General features: G+C 39.5%; 3 protein-coding genes across 3 annotated transcripts; all 3 read left to right on the top strand.

The window, feature by feature from the left end:
* Positions 1 to 1,131: 1,131 nt before the first annotated feature.
* On the top strand, positions 1,132 to 3,231 carry LOC126797806 (glutathione S-transferase L3-like). Its single transcript, XM_050524535.1, has 9 exons — positions 1,132 to 1,281; positions 1,382 to 1,511; positions 1,653 to 1,739; positions 1,846 to 1,944; positions 2,034 to 2,139; positions 2,221 to 2,297; positions 2,470 to 2,577; positions 2,782 to 2,862; positions 2,965 to 3,231. Exons 1-9 carry the CDS (start codon positions 1,271 to 1,273, stop codon positions 2,974 to 2,976), a joined length of 711 nt encoding a protein of 236 aa, XP_050380492.1. The 5' UTR covers positions 1,132 to 1,270; the 3' UTR covers positions 2,977 to 3,231.
* A 155-nt stretch (positions 3,232 to 3,386) lies between these two features.
* Positions 3,387 to 5,399, top strand: LOC126797808 (uncharacterized). The gene is made up of 2 exons (XM_050524536.1): positions 3,387 to 3,844; positions 4,191 to 5,399. The coding sequence occupies exon 2, from the start codon at positions 4,191 to 4,193 to the stop codon at positions 4,791 to 4,793; it is 603 nt and encodes a 200-aa protein (XP_050380493.1). The 5' UTR covers positions 3,387 to 3,844; the 3' UTR covers positions 4,794 to 5,399.
* Positions 5,400 to 12,329: 6,930 nt separating this feature from the next.
* On the top strand, positions 12,330 to 20,166 carry LOC126796800 (uncharacterized). The gene is made up of 18 exons (XM_050523523.1): positions 12,330 to 12,478; positions 13,289 to 13,358; positions 13,798 to 14,493; positions 14,583 to 14,729; positions 14,850 to 14,963; positions 15,123 to 15,181; positions 16,167 to 16,233; positions 16,482 to 16,533; positions 16,647 to 16,739; positions 16,840 to 16,923; positions 17,012 to 17,421; positions 17,706 to 17,767; positions 18,336 to 18,405; positions 18,894 to 18,974; positions 19,056 to 19,157; positions 19,356 to 19,480; positions 19,588 to 19,672; positions 19,993 to 20,166. The coding sequence occupies exons 1-18, from the start codon at positions 12,432 to 12,434 to the stop codon at positions 20,164 to 20,166; spliced, it is 2,538 nt and encodes an 845-aa protein (XP_050379480.1). The 5' UTR covers positions 12,330 to 12,431.
* The last annotated feature ends 300 nt before the right edge of the window (positions 20,167 to 20,466 follow it).

Here is a 20,466-nt window from a genome sequence, read left to right on the forward strand (position 1 = left end):
ACCTAGAAAACTAGATCAATCTATCACCAATCTAGATTTATGACGAAATCCGCTACAGTCTTGCTCAAAGAGTAACCAAAAAATAAAAACAAAAAAAATGCCTTGTCCGCATCCGCCAACTTATTAGAAATAGAATCCCAGATCAAGTTGTCCTATCACATGGGTCCCAAATCTAAGCCCAGCAGTGTTTGGGCCGCAAAGCCCAAACCCAAAAAGGGCCCCAAGCAGCACCAGACCACTAAGAAGTGACCCAACACTTCCAAACCCAAATCGAACTGGGCACCCGTGTAGCACCACCACCACCAGCCACTGGAGAATGGACGTCGTCCTCCCCCAGCCTTCCTTGAGGCCTTGGTGCGCACCTTATGGAAACCAAGGCCAAACCGACATCCAGACACCGCCCAGATTTTGGTTCACACCGTAGCAACATGGACCAACTCGACCTCCAGCCTGTAGCCCACCACCGGCGACCACCTGAATCCCAAACCCGGAACCAGGGCCCATGATCTCTGCTAGGAACCCTGGCCTCCAATGTTGACTCCCAATACCGCACCACGCCGCCAAGCCAAGTCGATCACGCAAGAGAAAGGGGATGGGTGCGACATCCAGGAGGATGAAAGGGAAATGTGCTCGAGACTAGAAGCCTCGCTAGGTAGAGAGGACAGGTGGCGCCGTGGTCAACTGCAGATGGCGAATGGCAAAACCCGAGGGTTAGACGCCGCAGAGAGGAGAGGAAGAGGGAGAGGGCTCTCATTAGATTTTTAGAATACCAACTTCATTCCTCATAAGTTAAAATTTTGAACTATTAAAAAATCTATAATTTATTAATTTTCACAAAACATAATTTAATGTATAAAAAATATTAACGTAATTTATACAAAAAATTAAAAATAAAATCACCCAAAAAATTGTAGGAGAATAGAGAAGAAATTAAAAAGCATTTAACCGCGCATAGATGCAGTAGAAAAACTAGTTTAGATAAAATTCGTCACTCTTCGCCTGCACCGTGATCAATATTCAATACAAAATTTCCAAATAAACGGCTGAAGTAAAGAACCACACAACCTTTTCATAGAACTGGAAGAAAAACGTAAGGGCAAACGCACCGATCCGGAACATTACGTCACTGCTCACTTCACACAATTACAATCGATATCACTCATTCACTCCTTATAAAAACGATAACCCACTCTGAACATAGACAACATTACGCACCTAATTCCCAGTTCTAAGGAAACCTCAACTCGAACTCTCTGCAACACCATCACTCATGGCTTCTACGTACGAATTCTCACTTTCTGATTCATTTTAGCTTCTGGGTTTGTTTGAATTTGTGTTCTTTTGTTGCGGACATTATTTCTGGTTTTTTTGGGTTTTACAGTCAGGAGGTTCTTCCCACACCGTTGGATGCCACCTCCAACCCACCTCCTCTGTTTGATGGCACTACAAGGCTGTATACCTATTACTCATGCCCATTTGCACAGAGGGTCTGGATCACTAGGAATTATAAGGTTGCTTAATCTCTCTTGTAAATTGTTCAATAGTGTGGGAATGTTGACAAAGACTCTTAATTCGTTCAAAAGTTTGGAATCATTGAGTTTTCAGATTCTGAATTTGGGTTATATTTGTTTTGTGGGATTTCTGTGGGACAGGGCTTACAAGATCAGATTAAGTTAGTTCCAATATATCTTCCAAACAGGCCTGCTTGGTACAAGGAAAAGGTCTACCCTGAGAATAAGGTAATGTGTTTGAACAATTGTAGCTTCGTTCTTGTTTGTCATTGAATAAATTGTTATGTAAAATTTGGGTGAAGCTATTCAAATTTCTTGAATGAATATTTTACAGGTGCCAGCTTTGGAGCACAATGGGAAGATCATTGGGGAGAGTCTTGATCTGATCAAGTATGTGGATAGCAACTTTGAAGGGCCTTCACTTTTCCCCAAAGTAAGATACATGCCTAATTTAACTACGCATAATTGGTAATCTGTCCTCTGGCTCTTGAACAGAAACTGATTCTGTGAAATCAATTTTAGGACCCTGAGAAAGCAAAATTTGGTGAAGAATTGATATCACATGTTGGTACCTTCACCGGGGAATTGCGTACTGCATTCAAAGCAGAAGACACAGTAAAACAGGCTGGTAAGGATTCTTATGTTCTCTCATTAGGGAGTTACTTTTGTTTATAAATTTGGACAGACTAAAATTGGTTACCTGCATCAGATGCTCAGTTTGATTACCTGGAAAATGCTCTGAAAAAAATTAATGATGGCCCATTTCTTCTGGGTCAATTCAGTCTGGTAAGTTTTAGATATACAATTATGTACATTGCATTCTAGGCTTTTACTGATTTGGATTACCAAACAGTATGATCTGAATATGTTATGCCCTTTTAACAATGTGATGACCAATTAAGCGGTTAAGTTTACATGTTACTGTTCGAGTCTAATGATAGATATATGTCTTCTTCAGGCTGACATAGCATATATTCCATTTGTCGAAAGATTCCAAACCTTCTTATCAGAGATGTGGAAGTATGACATCACAGCAGGCAGGCCGAAACTAGCAGCATGGTTGGAGGTACACTGAAACCCTTAATTTTATCTTGAAATGAAGCAAGTTTCAAGCTGATCAAGCATTTCTTCTTTTTTTCCTGCAAGAAAGTTTTGAGCAAATATATGTTCGGTCATTTGGTATCTCAACATGGACTTGAGTAGAGTGACGAGTCCAATATATCACATTTGCTCACTTTGTGGTTAATCTGATAATTATATCCTTCTGCAGGAAATCAACAAGATTGATGCTTATAAGGTAACCAAAACTGATCCAAACGAGGTTGTTGTATCCTACAAGAAGCGTTTTTTGGTATGATCCCTTTTGGCGAACCAATCCATCATATTCTTTCTTTGCATCTCAGTGATGTATCATGCCTTTTCTGAAGCTCTAATAAAACTTTTGTCATTGCAGGAGCAACAGTGAAGGTGAACCAGTGCTTCAGATATATGGTCTGAATAAGTGGCTGAGTAGCAGTGGAGAATGTATGCTAGTCCGGATATATATTTGTGTCTTGTTTTAGATATGGACTTGTCTAGATCTGCTTTAGCTATGGACTTCCCTTGGTTCCTTCAATAAAATTCAGGTCACTTTGTATTGCACTGCTAAGAATTCTATAAAAAATATTATCTGTATTGTAAAAATAGTACACAATATGACTACAAATTTTATGAGTTAGTATTATCTTGTTGGTGATGTGATAAATCTTTCATTTGACCCTAGAAAATTTAGTGCGTGTTCCGGGAGAATTACTATTTTACCTCTATGTGTGTCTTAGCCTAATAAGTTTCATGTTAGGGATAGATTAGCATCTCCGTAATATATTAGGACTCTGAATCCTACGAGATTATGGTATTGTAATGCCTATATATAGGCCCCCATATCATTCAATAATACACAATTATTTTCATCACGCACTTTACCCTAAAACCCTGAACTTTTAGATCTTTAGAAACATTTTTTTTCTCTCCACCGCCGGCCGCCTTCGTCTCCGGCCTCCGGCATCTTCCTGTCGGCGGCAGCCTCTGCCCGCCGCTCCTGCTCGCCGCCGCTGCAGCCCATGCTATCTTCTGCCTGCAGCCCCTGCAACCCTTGCACGCAGCCTCCGTAACCCCTGCACGCAGCCTCCGCAGCCCCACAGGTCTCCTCCGCAAAAACATATTTTTGCCCTGCAAGTCCCCGCATCAAAGCATTCAAAATTGCTCTCCCCACATATTCACGCAAGAAACGCGAACTTCACAAACAAAGTCTTCGCTCAAGAGAAGTTACTCCCGTCTTCTCCAAATCTTCAAAGGTACATTTTTCATTAACGTTCTCGTTTTTGAACGTATAGATATATTATATCGGGTGCTATTGGCCTTCTTGTCTTTATTCCGGCCTTTCTTATAACGCCGATGAGACTATAGAGGGATGTGTCTCCCCTCTTAGTCGATGTTTTTTTTGTGTGACAGTCCTGGGGGAGTCACGATTGTTTTGAAAGGGAAGTTAATCGATTTTCGTGTGGTCGCATGAATGCACTGTTCTTTTGAGTGTGATCGTGAGCATCGCCGTGTGCATCAATTTTTCTTGTGACCATAAACGTCACCCCTTTTAATTCCTATTATACTTGAATCTAATCGATTCCGTATTCGTTTTTGTAGATGTCATCGTCATCTCGACCGGAATTTGGCTTTCTTGATCTAGAAGGAAAGGAATACCACCACTGGGTTTCCGACATGGAGCTCGCTTTCGAGAGCCGAGGGATCAAATACATGTTTGCCGACCCTCTTGTTGATTTCCCACCTATGGCCAAGACTCAAACTCTCATCTTCATGAGACGTCACATCCATGCAACTCTTAAGAGGCAATACTTGAACGTAAAAGATCCTAAAGAATTATGGGACAAACTACGCTTGCGGTACAACAATGTTCATGATAAGCTTCTCCCTGAATTGACCGTTAGATGGGATAACATCCGTCTATTGGACTATAAGAGAGTGGATGATTTCAATCAGGATATGCTATACCTGCAATCCGATCTTGGCGCCGTTGGCGACCTAGACCTTCTCAATAAGACATTGGACATGTTTCCAATCAACTATGAGGTTCAAGCTCATACGTACCACACTTATGTAGAGGAAGGGAAGATCCGGTCTTTCGCCGACTTAATGGCGCTCTTGGTTAAGAAGGAGAGACATTTTGAGATCCTCCTCAATAACAACAATAGATATGTTGGCACTAAAAAGATTTCTACGCCACAGTAACTATGGGAAAGCTTAAGCAAAAGAATCAATCAAGGAACGCTCCATACCAGCACCAAAACAACAACTCTCGTGGCGGGAGGCAACAAGGCCGGTATCGGCCCAAGTTCAATACTTGGACTCGTGATGGTGGCGGCGCCACACCCTCTGGGGGAGGCCGTCCCCATCCTAAACCTCAAGGAGGCCGTGTGCCTCCTCATGCCTCCACTTCCAGTAATGGCAAGTTTTCATGTTTCAAATGTGGCTCCTTCAAGCACTTTAATCGTGATTGTCGCGCTAGCAAAGAAATGATCAAGGCATACTCCACCTACAAGAAGTTTCTACAACCCGAATCGAATCATGTGGTGAGGATCATGAGATCGAGATTCACCACATCTCCATGAAGCTCGAGCCCCTTGCTTCTAAGGCTAAGCCTCATGCCACCACTATGGATACTCCCGACTTTGATTAGTCGTTTTAGCTTCTTTAGCTTTATGAATTCAAGTATTGTTATGGCCGACCGCCATTGTTATTTTCATTGACTTTGTAATAGTCTTTTGATTTTGAAATTAGAAGTTCATGTGTGATGTATTAAAGATTGACATTCAATAAAATTTCTCATTTTCTTGCTTACAAGACGATCTTTTTTAGAATTGTATTTACCTTACACTTAGCATGATGATCAACGTGTGCAACTCACGTGGTTTTTAAAATTGGACGCTTTCGGGTTACATGAGACCCCAACACTACATTGTGAATTTTGAACATCAAATTTGGAAAACGGACCACGAAACGTCAAAAACGACGTCGTTTGGCCTTTAGCCGTACCCGGTTACTGTTCTAGCGTTTCCGGAACGTTTTCCGGCATTTTACCAGCGTATTGGCCGCCTTCCGACCACTTTCCGGCGTTTCCAGCGTTTCCAGCGTTTCCGGCGCCGCCATCCGGTTCCTGCCGGCGTCCCCAGTCGGACCTGCAGCTCCGGCCTCCATACCGGCCAGCTAGGGCCGCCACTGGCCAGTTTTCTGGCAATCAGTGCTGCCGGTTTCCGGCGAGTTTTCTGACGATTTTTTCGTCGTTTCTCGTCATTTTTCCGTCATTTTTCCAGCAGTCCTTGCTGCCACGTTTTCCTAGTCCAAATTTCACCCGGTTTTGAGTTCTTTTGACATGGTTTTCTGGTTAGTTTTCCGGTTTTCTCCAAGTCCGTTACTTATATGCACTCACTGACACTCTTTGTGTGTTTCCACATCATTTTTGGATGGCTTCTACCACCCTAGTTTATTGTTTGGTATTTCACTGCTTCAATACCATGATGTCCAACTCTTTAGTTGAAGAATGTAGTATTATTGCCATGTGATACATTCGATGGGATCGCACTTTGTTCCGATTCCCTTCCTTACAATATTCTACGATGTATTGTATAGAATTGTTCTCGTGTCGCTGACTCTCTTAATTGTCATTTTGTAGATGTCACGCGGCGAAATCGAATTTGTAGCTGATTGCGGAACCACCCACTTCTACGGCACAAGAAGTTGTTCACTGATCTAGTGTTTTCGACTTCTTCGATGACTACAATGATTGGCTCAAAATCCATCATTCATGGAAGAGGCACAACTTCTTTCATGTTGCCTAATGATACGACTCTCAACGTCGTAGACCCTCTTTATGCGCTGAAGTCTCCCCGCACCTTGCTAAGTTTTAAGGACATACGTGCCAATGGTTTTCACCTCGATACTTATGTTGAGAATGGAGAGGAATATCTTTGTGTTACCTCTGAGAAAGCAGGCCAGCGCTGCATCTTAGAGAAGATGAAGAGTCTCGGAAATGGTTTGTATCTTACTTCCATTCGAATCTTTGAATCATATGTGGTTGAACGCAACTTTTGGGATTCAGACTCTTATATGCTTTGGCATGCCCGTCTCGGGCACCTTGGACGTGATATGATGATTAGAATTCTTAAGAATTCACATGGTCTGAATGCCGAGATGGCCCGGCATGGAGCAGCTTCGGCCTCGGCTCCTTAAAAGAAAAGGGGGAGACCGATAAACTCTAGGGATTCAAAGCCTAGAAAGAAGCGAATGACCAAGACACAACACGTCATCAACAATAGATCACCATCGTATGAAGTTGTCTCTGATTACAGTTATATCCATGAATCAACTCAAGTGTTACCATGGGACACTATAGAACTTTGTTTGATGCCAGAGAACAACGAAATCTCAGTGAACTACACAAGTGAGCAGTCGGTCCGAAACCGAGCCACTACGTGCATTGATGATATTTTCGCTTATTCCGTCGCACATGAGATCTTATCTGAAGACGACATTGAACCTCGCTCTGTAGCTGAATACGAACGCATAGCAGATTGGCCGAAATGGAAGAAAGCAATCTAGGCAGAACTTGACTCATTAGCAAAGAGAGAAGTCTTCGGAAAGGTTGAATTGACTCCAAGAGATGTCAAACGAGTTGGACATAAATGAGTATTCGTTCGTAAGCGTAATGAGATCAATGAGATCGTGCGTTATAAGGAAAGACTCGTGGCGCAAGGATTCTCACAATGACTAGGCATTGACTATGAAGAGACTTATTATCATGTTATGGATATCATTACCTTCCGCTACCTTATTAGTCTGGTACTGTCCGAAAGACTAAACATGCAGCTTATGGATGTGTCACAACTTATCTCTATGGGGATCTTGACGTAGAGATATACATGAAAGCTCCAGAGGGACTACCTTTACCTCCATCAAGTGCCTCCAGACCACAAAGTGCCCATGCAATCAGATTATGTAGTTCGTTGTATGATTGAAGCAATCCGGAAGAATGTGGTACAATCGATTGCACAAGTACTTGAAAGAGATAGGATATAAGAATGATGAACTATGCCCATGCGTGTTCATATGAAAGACAAATTCCGGATTCGTCATCGTTGCGGTCTACGTTGATAATATGAATATAATTGGTACTCTTGATGAGATTGAAGAGACCGTGTCTTATTTGAAGTCAAAATTTGAGATGAATGACCTAGGGAGGACGAAATTATGTCTCGGCCTTGAGCTTGTGCATAGGGCCGACGACATCTTAGTCCACCAGTCAAATTACACGCAGAAGATGCTTCGACGTTTCAATATGGATCTATGCAGTCCATTGTCTACTCCCATGGTCGTCCGAAGTCTAGATATCAAGAATGATCCATTTCGTCCTAAAGAGGATGATGAAGTTCTTAGTCTTGAAGTTTCATACCTTAGTGAAATTGGGGCACTATTGTATCGTGCTCAATATACTAGACCAGACATATGTTTCGCAGTGAACCTATTAGCTAGATTTAGCTCCGCGCCTACGCTACGTCATTGGAATGGAATCAAACATTTGTTTCGGTACTTGAAAGGTTCTCTTGACATGGGATTGTTCTATCCTTACAACAGAGAAAACACCATGACCATGCCACCTCACACCGGTGCCGCAGGAAGCCTCGGCAACACCGCCATACGCAGCAGCGCCGCCGCCAGCAGCCACGGCGTGGCGGCAGACCACGGTGCCGAGAGCAGCAACCAGTCCCGTGCAGCTCTTTCCCCCCGATGCAAAGACTCAAACAACTTGTTAGTTGGTTATGCCGATGCATGGTACCTCTTTGACCTTCACAAGACTCGTTCTCAAACCGGTTATGTGTTTACCATTGGGAATACAACGATATCTTGGAGATCCACAAAGCAAACTCTAGTTGCTACTTCTTCGAATCACGTGGAGATCATCGCTCTCCATGAAGCAGTTAAAGAATGTGTTTGGCTACGATCACTCGTTTGTCATATTCGTGATTCTTGTGGATTAGTCTCTACAATTGATCAACATACGTGCATTTATGAAGATAATGTTGCTTGCATAGAGCAGACAAAGCTAAGTTTCATCAAGGGAGACAACACCAAGAATATTTCGCCCAAGTTCTTCTACAACGTTCAACAACAGAAGTTCTTGAATGTTCAGATCAATCAAGTGAGTTCAGAATCTAATGTTGCGAATTTGTTCACCAAGTCTTTGCCTAAATCTACTTTTGTGAAACATGTGAAGAGCATTGGCATGCGTCATATATCAAAACTTTAGAGTTTGGTAGACTTTAGGGGGAGTCTACATCACATGTTAAGATCTTTAAGTAGTTGGTGCGTTGTGCTTTTTTTCCCTTCGATCAAGCTTTTGTTTTACCCAAGAGGTTTTTGTTTTGCTTGACAAGGTTTTTACGGAGACAACGTTGTGCGCCATGCAACATAGGCATGCGACACAAGGGGGAGTGTTCCAGGAGAATTATTATTCTACCCTTGTGTGTCTTAGCCTAATAGGTTTCCTGTTAGGAGATAGATTAGCATCTACGTAATAGATTAAGACTCCGAATCCTACGGGATTATGGTTTTGTAATGCCTATATATAGGTCATTATATCATTCAATAATACACAATTATTTTCATCTTGTATCAGTGCGGACTTTCATTTGTCAATAAAAGTGAAAATTTCAATTTTCATAGCTCAACGGACTGAACATAGTAAACATTACGGAAAGATGTTAGCTGCAAGGGCTGAAATTTTGAGATGATTATCAATAGCCAAATGAGTGTACTTAATCTGCTACATACCATTACTAGATCAAGATTGCATAATTAATCTTGCTCTTGAAATTATGTCCACAAACTCCCGAAGACGGATTCATATATTCATTCCCCTTCTTCAAGTGATGGGATAAAATAAAGAGTACAATATGTGAGAACCAAACCTCCTCAGAATCAAGAAGTAACACTGTAAAAGTGCACAGCTAGTCGACTGAAAACAAAGAAGAAATTATGTCCAACCTCTTCAGAATCATAGAAACCTATATAATTTTGGATTTCTTGCTACTTAAGGCATTAAATCTACACTAGGCTACGTTTGGAGAGGCCTTTGCATCTTCAATCACATACATCAACCATATTAACTATGGCATCATGGAGTCTTCACAAAATAATCAACAAGAGTTCCACTTCAAATCAACGACTTGAGATTCACCAATACAGAAATTAGATAAGCTTAGTAACAGTACAGAAGTTCTGATAAAACAATTAAACACGATAAATATACATCAAACACTCTTGCAGCCATTACTAGCTATCACATGAAGCCGGTCCACATCACCATGAAGAACCTTCCCATGAAGCCCTACAAAATCAAAGAATGAACACAATTGATCTCCATCATACACAATAACAACCGATGAATGGTCTTGCCCTTCTCTTATTTGGAAAGATTAGGAAGAACAGAAGAAAGAAGCAAGATGCAAGATTAAGAGTGAACCAGTACCATAAAGAAAGGTTAGACCATGTATCCTAGATGTGTATTCACATTGTGCTAAGCCATGTGTGTATATAGACATAACCAAATGAGGATAGCTGATCTGTTAAACTTATAGATGAGTTGACTATTTTCTGCATGGTGTATCTCAGACAATGTGCACCAAGCAACAAAGAGCAAAAAATTAGCAGATGTTCATAACACCCTTGTAGACTCCAAGTTCATTGATATCAAAAACTATTTTAATCTCAAAAATAATACTCTTTCCTCACAATAAAAAAAACTGCTATTTCAAGAAGCACACAAGTCATCCCAGGAAATAGCTGCCAGAAATATAAGATTTTCCACAATTATTTTTGGGCAATGTTGTCCACAAGTTTAGACACAAAACAAGGACACAGTGAGGGATGCAGACTAAGTTGAGAGAAAAGTATAAATCCAAGTTATTTTTTCTTCTCTCACAGCAAAATAAAACAACTCTCAAGTATTGGGTTCAGAACTCACGTGTGTTCTAAAGTGATATAAGATCCAACCGCAAAAGGTCAGTAGCCCATCTGAACTTTCAGTATTAAAATACCAAGTATACCAGGAATGACAAATGATTTATCTGATAATTCACTCCGATTAATAATTTCTTTCTTTGTATTGATGTAGCATCAAACAACAATGCAAATGGAAGGCTATCAATTTACTCTAGAGGATAGATCATGTGCTTGTTTATAGCAATATAAAATTTTAAAGCACTCGAGTAAATTTCTTCAATCAGCTTTAGTAGAAGTGAAGTCTGAGAGAGAGAAGTGAAGTCTCTTCACCATTCTGATGTCAGACCTTATGTTTATATGATACATATGTTCATATTCATACTCTTCTGGCAGTACTATATTTATAATTTCTGATATTTTCTTGATATTTCTACAAAAATTTCCATTTTCAGAGTTGTCGATGTATCCTTGAACTCCGATATTTAAGTCCTTGGCTCATCGACTTAGATGGCGGAGTGTAGGTTCTCATGGAAGCAAATTTGTCGTCCACCCCTACCGTGCCCATTTTACAAAAAAATGTCAAGTACAATTTTTGTAAACAAATTTATAACTATAGTTATTATAAAAAACATTTGTAATTTATATGTGAGGTAGACACAGTAAGATTGGGCGACAAATTTATTTCCGATTCTCCCCTCAAACCATTCTGAACATTGATCTTTACTAATAGAGGTGCGTAAAGAAGCTCCGGTTGTTCAAAGATGACGTCGTTTTCGGTTTGATCATTCGAGGAGATGTGCGCTTTCTCATATGAGCAATTTTCTTCTGCAGTAGAGACTGCATGTGGTACTCCTCAAGATGGTGAACCACGTACAGGGGTAGATGTGTCGCAAAAATTTAGGGTTTACAGTTTAGGGTTCTAAAAGTTTATTAAGCCCGTTTGTAATGATGAAACAATGCCATAATTTAGGGTAAGTTTCACTTTTACCGGTTCCTATGAATAATTGTTCAAATGAGGAATAGAAGGATACTCTTTGTAGAAGATCACATGTATGAGTGTGAAATGAGGTTGTTCCTATGAGAATTTACACGGCTTAATTCTCTAACTCACTCATGAACATCAGGTTTGTCCATGACCAAAGCAAACACAATCGTAGAACAAGACGTGTATCAAAAGGAATTGTGAGTACTATGGTCTTGGTTTACACAAATGGCTAAATAGTTCAAGAAGTCATGTTCACTAATTAACTAGTAAATCCGATGGTTTTTTTTTTACTAAAAAAGGCTCATAACCAAAAGCTACATATCTCGATATAGTATTTTTTCAAGCGAAGTTTCTCGTTTGCCCGCGGGCATCATCTTTATAAAAATCTCTTTTTAGTTAGGGAAGGTTTGCCATTCACAATGGAGGAGAGAACTGAGACAAGTGAGAAGGTAGGGCTTGTGAGCAAAGAGTTGACCGTCATAGTTGGAAAATTCTAATATACATTAATGTATGATATACATCTCACGTTTTCTGAGTGGGGTCAGAAAAATGATATATGTTGTCAACCGTCGGATGTATGATGTATAGCATCGATTGATGTATAGTAGATTAACCCGTTACAGTTATAGTTGTGGGCTTTATACAGTAAGGTTGATTGTGTCACGTGTTTCCCTCCAATTCCGGGTAAAAGCTCACGTGACCCTCAAAACAGCAGTTTCGAAACCAACCTTAGAAAACTTACACATGGCGGCTCTCAGTGGCAGAGCTCCCCCAGAAAAAAACGCTTCAGTTTCATCGATCACAGATCACTACAGCCTCGTCTCTCTCTCCGAATCAAACGCCGTCGAACCCTAATCTCTCTCTCAAGGATCCTCGGAGATACTAGGATGCCGGGAGAGCGCTTCAATGTCCGCCACGCTCATAAGCCCAGGAGGTAACCTCTACGCTCTCACGCACTCTATACTTTTACCCTCGCATCGTACGTGTCTGTCTAGACCTGAATCCTCGCATTTTCTATGATGGAATTATATGCGTTAGTTAGAGTCACTCTGATCCTCCTCCTCCTTCTTCTTCTTCTTCCTCGACATTCTTCTTCTTCTTCTTCTTCTTCTTCGCTAGATCGATTCTATCTTGATTCCTGAAACTAAGATATAGAATTCAAAAATGCTTTTACAGTTTTGAGCTGTGCTTCAGGATTGGTTAGCGTTGAATTTTGATGAGGTGTTGTTGTTATTGAGGGGAATCAGTGTCAGGTTTCGTTCCAATAAGGGTAATGTATTGATATTTGATTCTGAGGGTTTAAATGTGGCGCGAGGTTTAGAATTCTGAGGTTGGTTGTAGAGAAAATGAGAGCTATGGGAAGTAGTATTGAAACTCTTTGTGAAGAATGTTGTTGTCCTTCTTGAGTAAGCGCACGTTGGAGGCTGATTCCAGGTCTGTAAAGCTCAACGATTTTTTTGTCTAGTTGGCATTTGAAACCAGACAAAGAAAATTAATATTGGTTTTCGTTGTTTGTCCTTAACTCCCTATCCAGTTTATGCTTCTTAGTTTTGAAGTTGTAATCCTTATTGCTCTTGTCATCGGTGAATTAGTTTTTTTTATTCCTATTTCGGAATTGGTTGCAGCATTTGTTTTTCTCCTTTGTTGCTGGTGGAAATTACAGTATATTTCTCGTTTTGATTCAATATATATTGTGATAGTTATGCTTTCCATGCATGACTCATAGAGAATATAATGTCAACAGGGACACCTATGGGTTTGCTGTGAGACCTCAATATGTACAAACATATAAAGAACATGCTCATATCTACCAGGTAAGTCATATACATTCTGGTTTGCCTTTGTGTGTCTGTCCTAGATAGAAGGATATAAGAGTCAATTTTATGGCCATATTAGCTGTTACTGATCGACGATTCTGAGATTGTTTTGGAACTACTTCAACAGTTCAACCTATGTACTATATTATCAACCAGGCCTGAATTTAATGTACAGGGAGTACAAAAGCTCTTCAACTTGAAAGTGATATTTTATATGAGATTGTTGTAGCTGTTGTATTGTTCTGGAACTTGTGGATTTAGTTTTGAGGCTAGACATTGAGCTTTATAGTGACATTGTTTTCATCTTTGTTATAGTTCTAAAATAAATGGAGGAAGAAATGTTAATACCGTAGGACTTCTTCTGTTGAAATAAAACTTGATAGACAAGTTAGAAAAACTAGACCGTTCAGCTTAGTGATTAATCTATTTGTATCAGGAGGAGGAAGGTGAACGATCAGATAAATGGAAAGACTTCCTTGAACATTTAGAAAATTCTTCTCAGCCGTGCTCTCTTGAGAAGGCACATACAGAGGGATTGCTAGCAGTAGCTACAGAGCAGAAGGCACATAGAGAGGAACTTCAAGCTGAACCTTCTGAGAAGAAAGTAAAGATAGTTTCTGAGAGTGGTGAGGGAGGGAATGAAAAAAGTAGTCAGACATCTATTTTTGAAGGGTCATCAGAAAGAGATCTCAAAAAGGAAGTTCAACATCCAAAAGAAACAAGTAAAGTCCCAAAATGGACTTCCATTAGGTCATCCCTTAGTACCATTGAAAATATGATGAGCATTCGTGTTAGGAAACAAAATAATATGAAAGATGAGCATATAGTTGTGGATAAAGACAGTCTTCCATCAATAGAAGAAGTTCCTTCGCAAGAGGCTTTTGAAGATATTCAAGAGGACGACATTTATCTAGATGCCTCCAGTGGATCAAGTTCTGTAAGTAATGGGGTATCTGACAGCATGAAAGTTTCTGGGGAAGAAGAGGTGGATGATGGTGTCTGTAACAGTGGTCAAGCTGGTCAGGCAAAAGAGGATTTGGTTAATGGGACCCATTCAGAACATTTATATCCTTGGAAACAAGAACTGGAATCCCTTGTTCATGGAGGAGTTCCAAAGGATCTCCGGGGTGAGGTAAAACCAATATTTCAACTTGATTTCATGGCACAGATTACTGTGTTTTAGAGGAAATTCAAGATTTTCTAGCTCTTTATACTTTGCAGGTATGGCAAGCTTTTGTAGGTGTGAAGACTCGTCGGGTGGAGAAATATTATCATGACCTGCTAGCTGAAGAAACAAATACTGGTGAAAGCATGGATAATGATAATTCATGTGGTGCTTTCAGAAAATGGAGAAAGCAGATTGAGAAGGTCAATAGATGCATGTGCCTTGGACTTTATCGTTTCAATTCGTAGGTGCTGCTTCTTTTGCTTAATATTGCAATATAGGTTTATGCCTAAACTAAACTGTACGTTTGTACTCTAATGCAGGACATACCACGCACCTTTCCAGGACATCCTGCATTAGATGAGAATGGTCGGAATTCATTGAGGCGTTTGCTTTTAGCTTATGCTCGTCATAACCCCTCTGTTGGGTACTGTCAGGTAATCAGGGATATTTGACACTTTGTTATTGTTACAATGGAAGTTTCACTCCTTGTAATGAAAATTATTGTTGTTCTATACATTTGGCCAGGGCATTCATTTACATGTATTACTCTTTTTGTCAATTTTTTTTTTACTCTCGTATGAAAATATATGCAGGCAATGAATTTCTTTGCAGGATTATTGCTACTTCTGATGCCTGAGGAAAATGCATTTTGGTAAGTTTTAAGAGCTCATATCCATCTACCTCTATTCAGTCTTTTTCAAATGGTCTTTATCTTATATATCACAGAATGGATCCTTCTTAATTATTCTGTGGATCCAGAAATTGTTAAACAGTACTTGTTAATTGTGAATTAGCTGTTTATGGCTAGCATATGCAGTGGCGGATCTTGGACGGGTGTTTAGGGGATGCTTGATCTAGAATTGTAATTTATGGAGGATTTGGAATTTGGCCGAAGGCAAAAAATGTTTTTGACAATGTACTCAAAATACTATGTGATTCACTTTTGAACTGATTGTTTTACATTATATGCATCAAAATACCTCCAAACATATGTAACCGAGGGTGGATGGAAAGCAAACGTAGAAAACCAGAAATCCCAAATGGGAAAATCCCCAATTCAATCATGACATCCGGTGCTCACTAGAGGAGTGGAGGCCGCGAAGTTAATCACTCTAATTTAAGAATTAGGCTTTAGTTTTTAGGGTTAGAGATTTAATTTTATAGAAAAAAAGAAGGGAGAAGAAGACACAAGAGATAAAAAGAAAAAAAAATTGGTGGTCCGTGTGAGATTAGAGAAGTTGGTGTGGGAGGAGATTGGGTGTGGGTGTGTGTATGTATATTGTTGGTGGAGGGATTGAGTGTGAGAGAGAGTAAGGGATGCTAGTCCTAATTAAAAAAAATTAATACCAATTTTTTTTGTCTTTCTAAGTGACTTGGGGATGCTTGAGCATCCCTAAGCTTGTAATAAGATCCGCCCCTGAGCATATGTGTGAAATTTTTACAGATGAGGCTCTTTTCTCTTATGTTGTGTCTGTGTCTGTGTGTGTGTGTGTGTGTGTGTGTGTGTTTCAGTAATTTATAGTTAGCTTTGAACATTAGAGCAGGTAAGTTTCATAAATTTGTACAGAGATGTTTTATATTAAGCTGGCTCATGCCTCTTGGCATAAATTAGTTTCTTCTCATGAACTTTCATGTAGGGCATTTGTGGGTATAATCGACGACTATTTTGATGGCTATTATACTGAAGAAATGATAGAATCTCAGGTATGGTTTTAAAGTTTATAGTTCTTGAGTATTCATGAATGTTGTTGGCCGAGGCTGTTAGGATGAGGGTGAACAATCATCTGTTCTCTCTTCACTGTTACATCCAAACATGTGCATTAACTTATAATTTAACTAGACCTCCTTCTCTACTACCTTGAGAAACCGCTGTTGGTTTATTAGTAGGTCCCTAATAGTTAAACCTAAGTTTATACATCCAACTTTCGTTGAAGTAGTTGTTTTTTTATCAGGTGGACCAGCTTGTTTTTGAGGAGTTGGCGAGAGAAAAGTTTCCGAAATTGGGTTTGTATGCTTTTAGTTTCCGGTTACTGGATCTCATTCTGGTTCTTAATTCTTCATATTCTGTCGTCTGTGCTACCCTATTTTCTTTTAATTCCGAATAGCATTTATTGCAGTGAATCATCTGGATTACTTGGGAGTTCAGGTGACATGGATCATTGGACCTTGGTTCCTTTCCATTTTTGTAAATATGATTCCTTGGGAAAGTGGTGAGATTAATCTGGCATGTTTCTAATATTGTTACTAACTATTCACTTAAGTAGTGTAATAGTGTTTTGAAGTTAACTTTGAAGTCTTTTTGATCTTCAGTAATTCGAGTTTGGGACGTGATTCTGTTTGAAGGAAATCGTGTTATGCTTTTTCGAACAGCACTAGCTTTACTGGAGCTATATGGTATGCTCCTGTAGTGTTCCAACTAATTAGTGTTCTTGTTGGGTTCTTAATAGCCAAAGTTGTTTCATTATTTATATATGCCCTGCAGGTCCTGCTGTAGTCAATACTAAAGATGCAGGAGATGCTATTACTTTGTTGCAGTCCCTGGTTGGCTCCACATTTGATAGCAGCCAGCTAGTTTTGACTGCATGCATGGGATTTTTAGCTATAAACGAAACTAAATTGAAAGAGTTGCGGGATAAGCATCGGCCAACTGTATTAGAAGTAGTCGAGGAAAGAGCTAGGGCTAAGAGATGGAAGGATTCAAAAGGGCTGTCATCTAAGCTGTACAGTTTTAAGCATGACCCTACTATTAAAGAAGAAAAAAGTACTACTGATGAGGAAAGAACCAATGGAGATGTATCCCAATCAAAATATGATTCCTGTAATGCAGATGAAATGTTAAATGGCTTACCTCTTTCTTCAGAACTAGATTCCTTATCGGATCCTCAGGACCAGGTTGTTTTCTTTCTCTACGTATCTCTCATCTACCCAAGAATGATATGAAAATTTTCAGATATATCAGTAGATTTGAGCAATATCATTTGGCATGCTGGGCAAGTCCATGTTGGCTTAGGGGGTTGCTATTCATGGCTTTATTTTAATATGTTTCTACCATATTGGAAGTTTTCCCCATTTAAACAATTGGGGACTGAATTAGATAATACCATCACTGAGGTGTTCTACTTGTAACTAGAAATAACGTGAGTAACTTCTTTTTAAGTTTGGGCTGCTTTGTGCAGGTGGATTGGTTAAAGGTTGAGTTATGCAGGGTGCTGGAGGAGAAAAGATCTGCTCTACTCAGGTTACTACCCACCTGATGAATCTGTGGGTGTTTAAATTTTATACTTTTGGTGACCTGTTTTGTTAGTTTCCCAATAAAAGTTGATTTCTCTCGAGATTACTTGACACCCTTTAGTTCTTGGTTGCATACTGTCATGCACTGTCTACTGTATCCACGCTTGCATCCGTTTTAGGTTAATGTAGATCGTGAGTTTACCTCAACATATTCATTTCTGGAAAGGAGAAACACTCCTTGTACGTGTTCCCTCGTCCGATGCTTTTATCTTCCATCACATATGGCATTTTGTTTTTTCTGCCTTCATCAATATATGAAACTTCCATGATCGAACTTTCTAACTCTACCTATTTGGTAATGGCCTCAATTAGGGCTTTGACTGAAAGATCAAAAGGTTATATAAATGTTCCTAGAAGGCCATCTATTTTCATGCATGTAATTACTCTAGCAACAAATGACATTTTGCCTGAATTATAATTACCTCATAAACATGACTTCTGGAAACAATCACTGAAATCTGTTTCCTTCAAAAAAAAAAAACTGAAATCTGTTTGTGATTTATTTCACTTTCCAGATCTGAGGAGTTGGAGACTGCACTTATGGAGATTGTCAAGCATGATAATCGACGAGAATTAAATGCAAAGGTATTTCAATTATTGATTTAGCCGACTGTTTTTGTTGCTTTGTGTCTGCCTCTTTCTATGTTAATTGATCATGCTTACTATAGCTTCCTCATTTCAACAACCAGTAGCGTGTCTAATTCATTGGATGCATTATGTTTTTCTTTTTGGACGAAGGATGCTTTATGTTTATTGTCTGCACTTCTGCACAGGTAATTCATGAAAAGGCATTCAGGCTATGCCAGCAGAATATATATCCTTGAAGTTGCTGCATTGCCTTCGCTGAATTTACTCATTATAATTTCTGCAACATTAATGTATCTGTCTGCTGAATCGATAGTGAATTGACTTAAAAAATTATAGGGTCACAAGTTATATCAATGAAAAGAGCAAGGATAAACTTTTGAGACAAATTTGAGATCTTCTCAGTAGTTAAACATACAATGATGTTTCATTTATTTATTTATTTTCTCTCGTCTGAATTGTTGGAGATCCTCCTCATGGTCCTGCAGCTTGAGCAGTTGGAGCACGAGGTGGCTGAGCTACGCCAAGCCCTTAATGACAAGACAGAGCAAGAAGCTGCAGTGCTTAAGGTTAATATTACTTCTTGTTTTCTCCTATGGTTGGGCAAAAGAGAGGGAAGATGATCTCTCATTTCCCCCCTATATTTTTAGGTATTGAAGTTGGTGGAGCAAGAACAAAAAGTTACTGAAGATGCCAGAATAAGTGCAGAGCAAGAAGCAATAAAACAGAAACATGCACTTTGTGTGCTTCAGGTTCCTCTCTTTCTCTTATACTGGTGTGTTTCTGGAACATGTATTTCCAATATGAAGCATTTAGGAAGTAAATGAAGGTATAGAAAACACATTATATTGGGACGCCCATTTACTCGATCTTCAAGTGAGTTTATCGACTTTATCCATCTTTCTGTGACATGATTATATCCAATTATCAACTAAACAGCTGATATTCAGGAAAACTATGACAACGCTATGTTTTCACTTACTGAGATGGAAAGGAGGGTAAAAGTTGCAGAGTCAATGCTGGAGGCGACTTTGCAATATGAATCCGGCCAAGCTAAAGCTTTATCTTCTCCAAGGTACTTCAAATTCTCCTAGCTGAATTTTATGAATGAGTTTTATAACGGTTCATGCAGTTACAATCAGTGTATACATGATACAATAATGAGATAGCATGCTTTTGTAGGTCTGTGCCAGACTCAACGCAGGGAAATCTCACAAGAAAGATATCTCTTCTGTCATTTGGACTTGGCTGGCGTGATAGAATGAAGGTATTGTGATACCTCTTCTACTAATACATTTTCCGGGATGATTGCCAACTGCATTTCAGTTTGAATTTTATTATCTGGTACTCGTCTCTTAATAGTTGGTGTAAAATGTATCAATGATTTCAGTCTTTTAGATCCTCAAATTGGACAGCTGTTAGTTCATGCTATTAGCTTGCCAATTGCTCTGAAGTATGAGATTTTAGCTATGATATTTAAGCTTTAACATCGGGCATGACCCCTTATGGTCTTTGTCTGTAAACCACAGAAATCCAATGACAGTAAACTACTAACCTCTAATGGTCATTGTTTGAAAATCTTTACAGAAAGCCAATGACAGTAAACCAACCAATGAACAGAGAGAGCCATCACCTCCAGAAGAGAAAACTGCTCCTACTCCAGAAGGGAAAACTGCTCCTACTCCAGAAGGGAAAACTGCTCCCACCACCCCACAGAAGAAAACTGGTGAGGAACTGATGGAACATGTAGAGGGGAAGTGATACCCAGTAGTTCACTATAATCTTCGTATTTTACGTAGTGGTAGCTGAGGGAGCCATGCAAACGGGTTCATTAGACAGTGAAAATGTAAATCATGCTAGTTTTTTTGTTCTGTAGTATTGACACTCATTCTCAGTGACTAGTGCTTGGTTCTTATCTTTTACTAAGCAATTTATAGATCAATTTTCTGCAGTTTCTTGAGCACAGATGAGGACATCAAATTCTAGCACCTTTATTTTTTTTTACTTTTTATATATCAGGGTGGAGATAATTATAACATATTGAAACTTGAATTAACTTGC

This window comes from Argentina anserina, chromosome 6 (assembly GCF_933775445.1).
Source record: "Argentina anserina chromosome 6, drPotAnse1.1, whole genome shotgun sequence".
NCBI lineage: Eukaryota > Viridiplantae > Streptophyta > Magnoliopsida > Rosales > Rosaceae > Argentina > Argentina anserina.

Coding starts and splice junctions, on each gene's coding strand:
- LOC126797806 (XM_050524535.1), top strand. Junction 1,512..1,652: donor GGATCACTAGGAATTATAAG/GTTGCTTAATCT, acceptor TCTGTGGGACAG/GGCTTACAAGATCAGATTAA. Junction 2,578..2,781: donor AACTAGCAGCATGGTTGGAG/GTACACTGAAAC, acceptor ATCCTTCTGCAG/GAAATCAACAAGATTGATGC.
- LOC126797808 (XM_050524536.1), top strand. CDS start 4,191: ATGTCATCGTCATCTCGACCGGAATTTGGCTTTCTTGATCTAGAAGGA.
- LOC126796800 (XM_050523523.1), top strand. CDS start 12,432: ATGCCGGGAGAGCGCTTCAATGTCCGCCACGCTCATAAGCCCAGGAG. Junction 16,740..16,839: donor TATGATTCCTTGGGAAAGTG/GTGAGATTAATC, acceptor TTTGATCTTCAG/TAATTCGAGTTTGGGACGTG. Junction 17,768..18,335: donor AAAAGATCTGCTCTACTCAG/GTTACTACCCAC, acceptor TTCACTTTCCAG/ATCTGAGGAGTTGGAGACTG.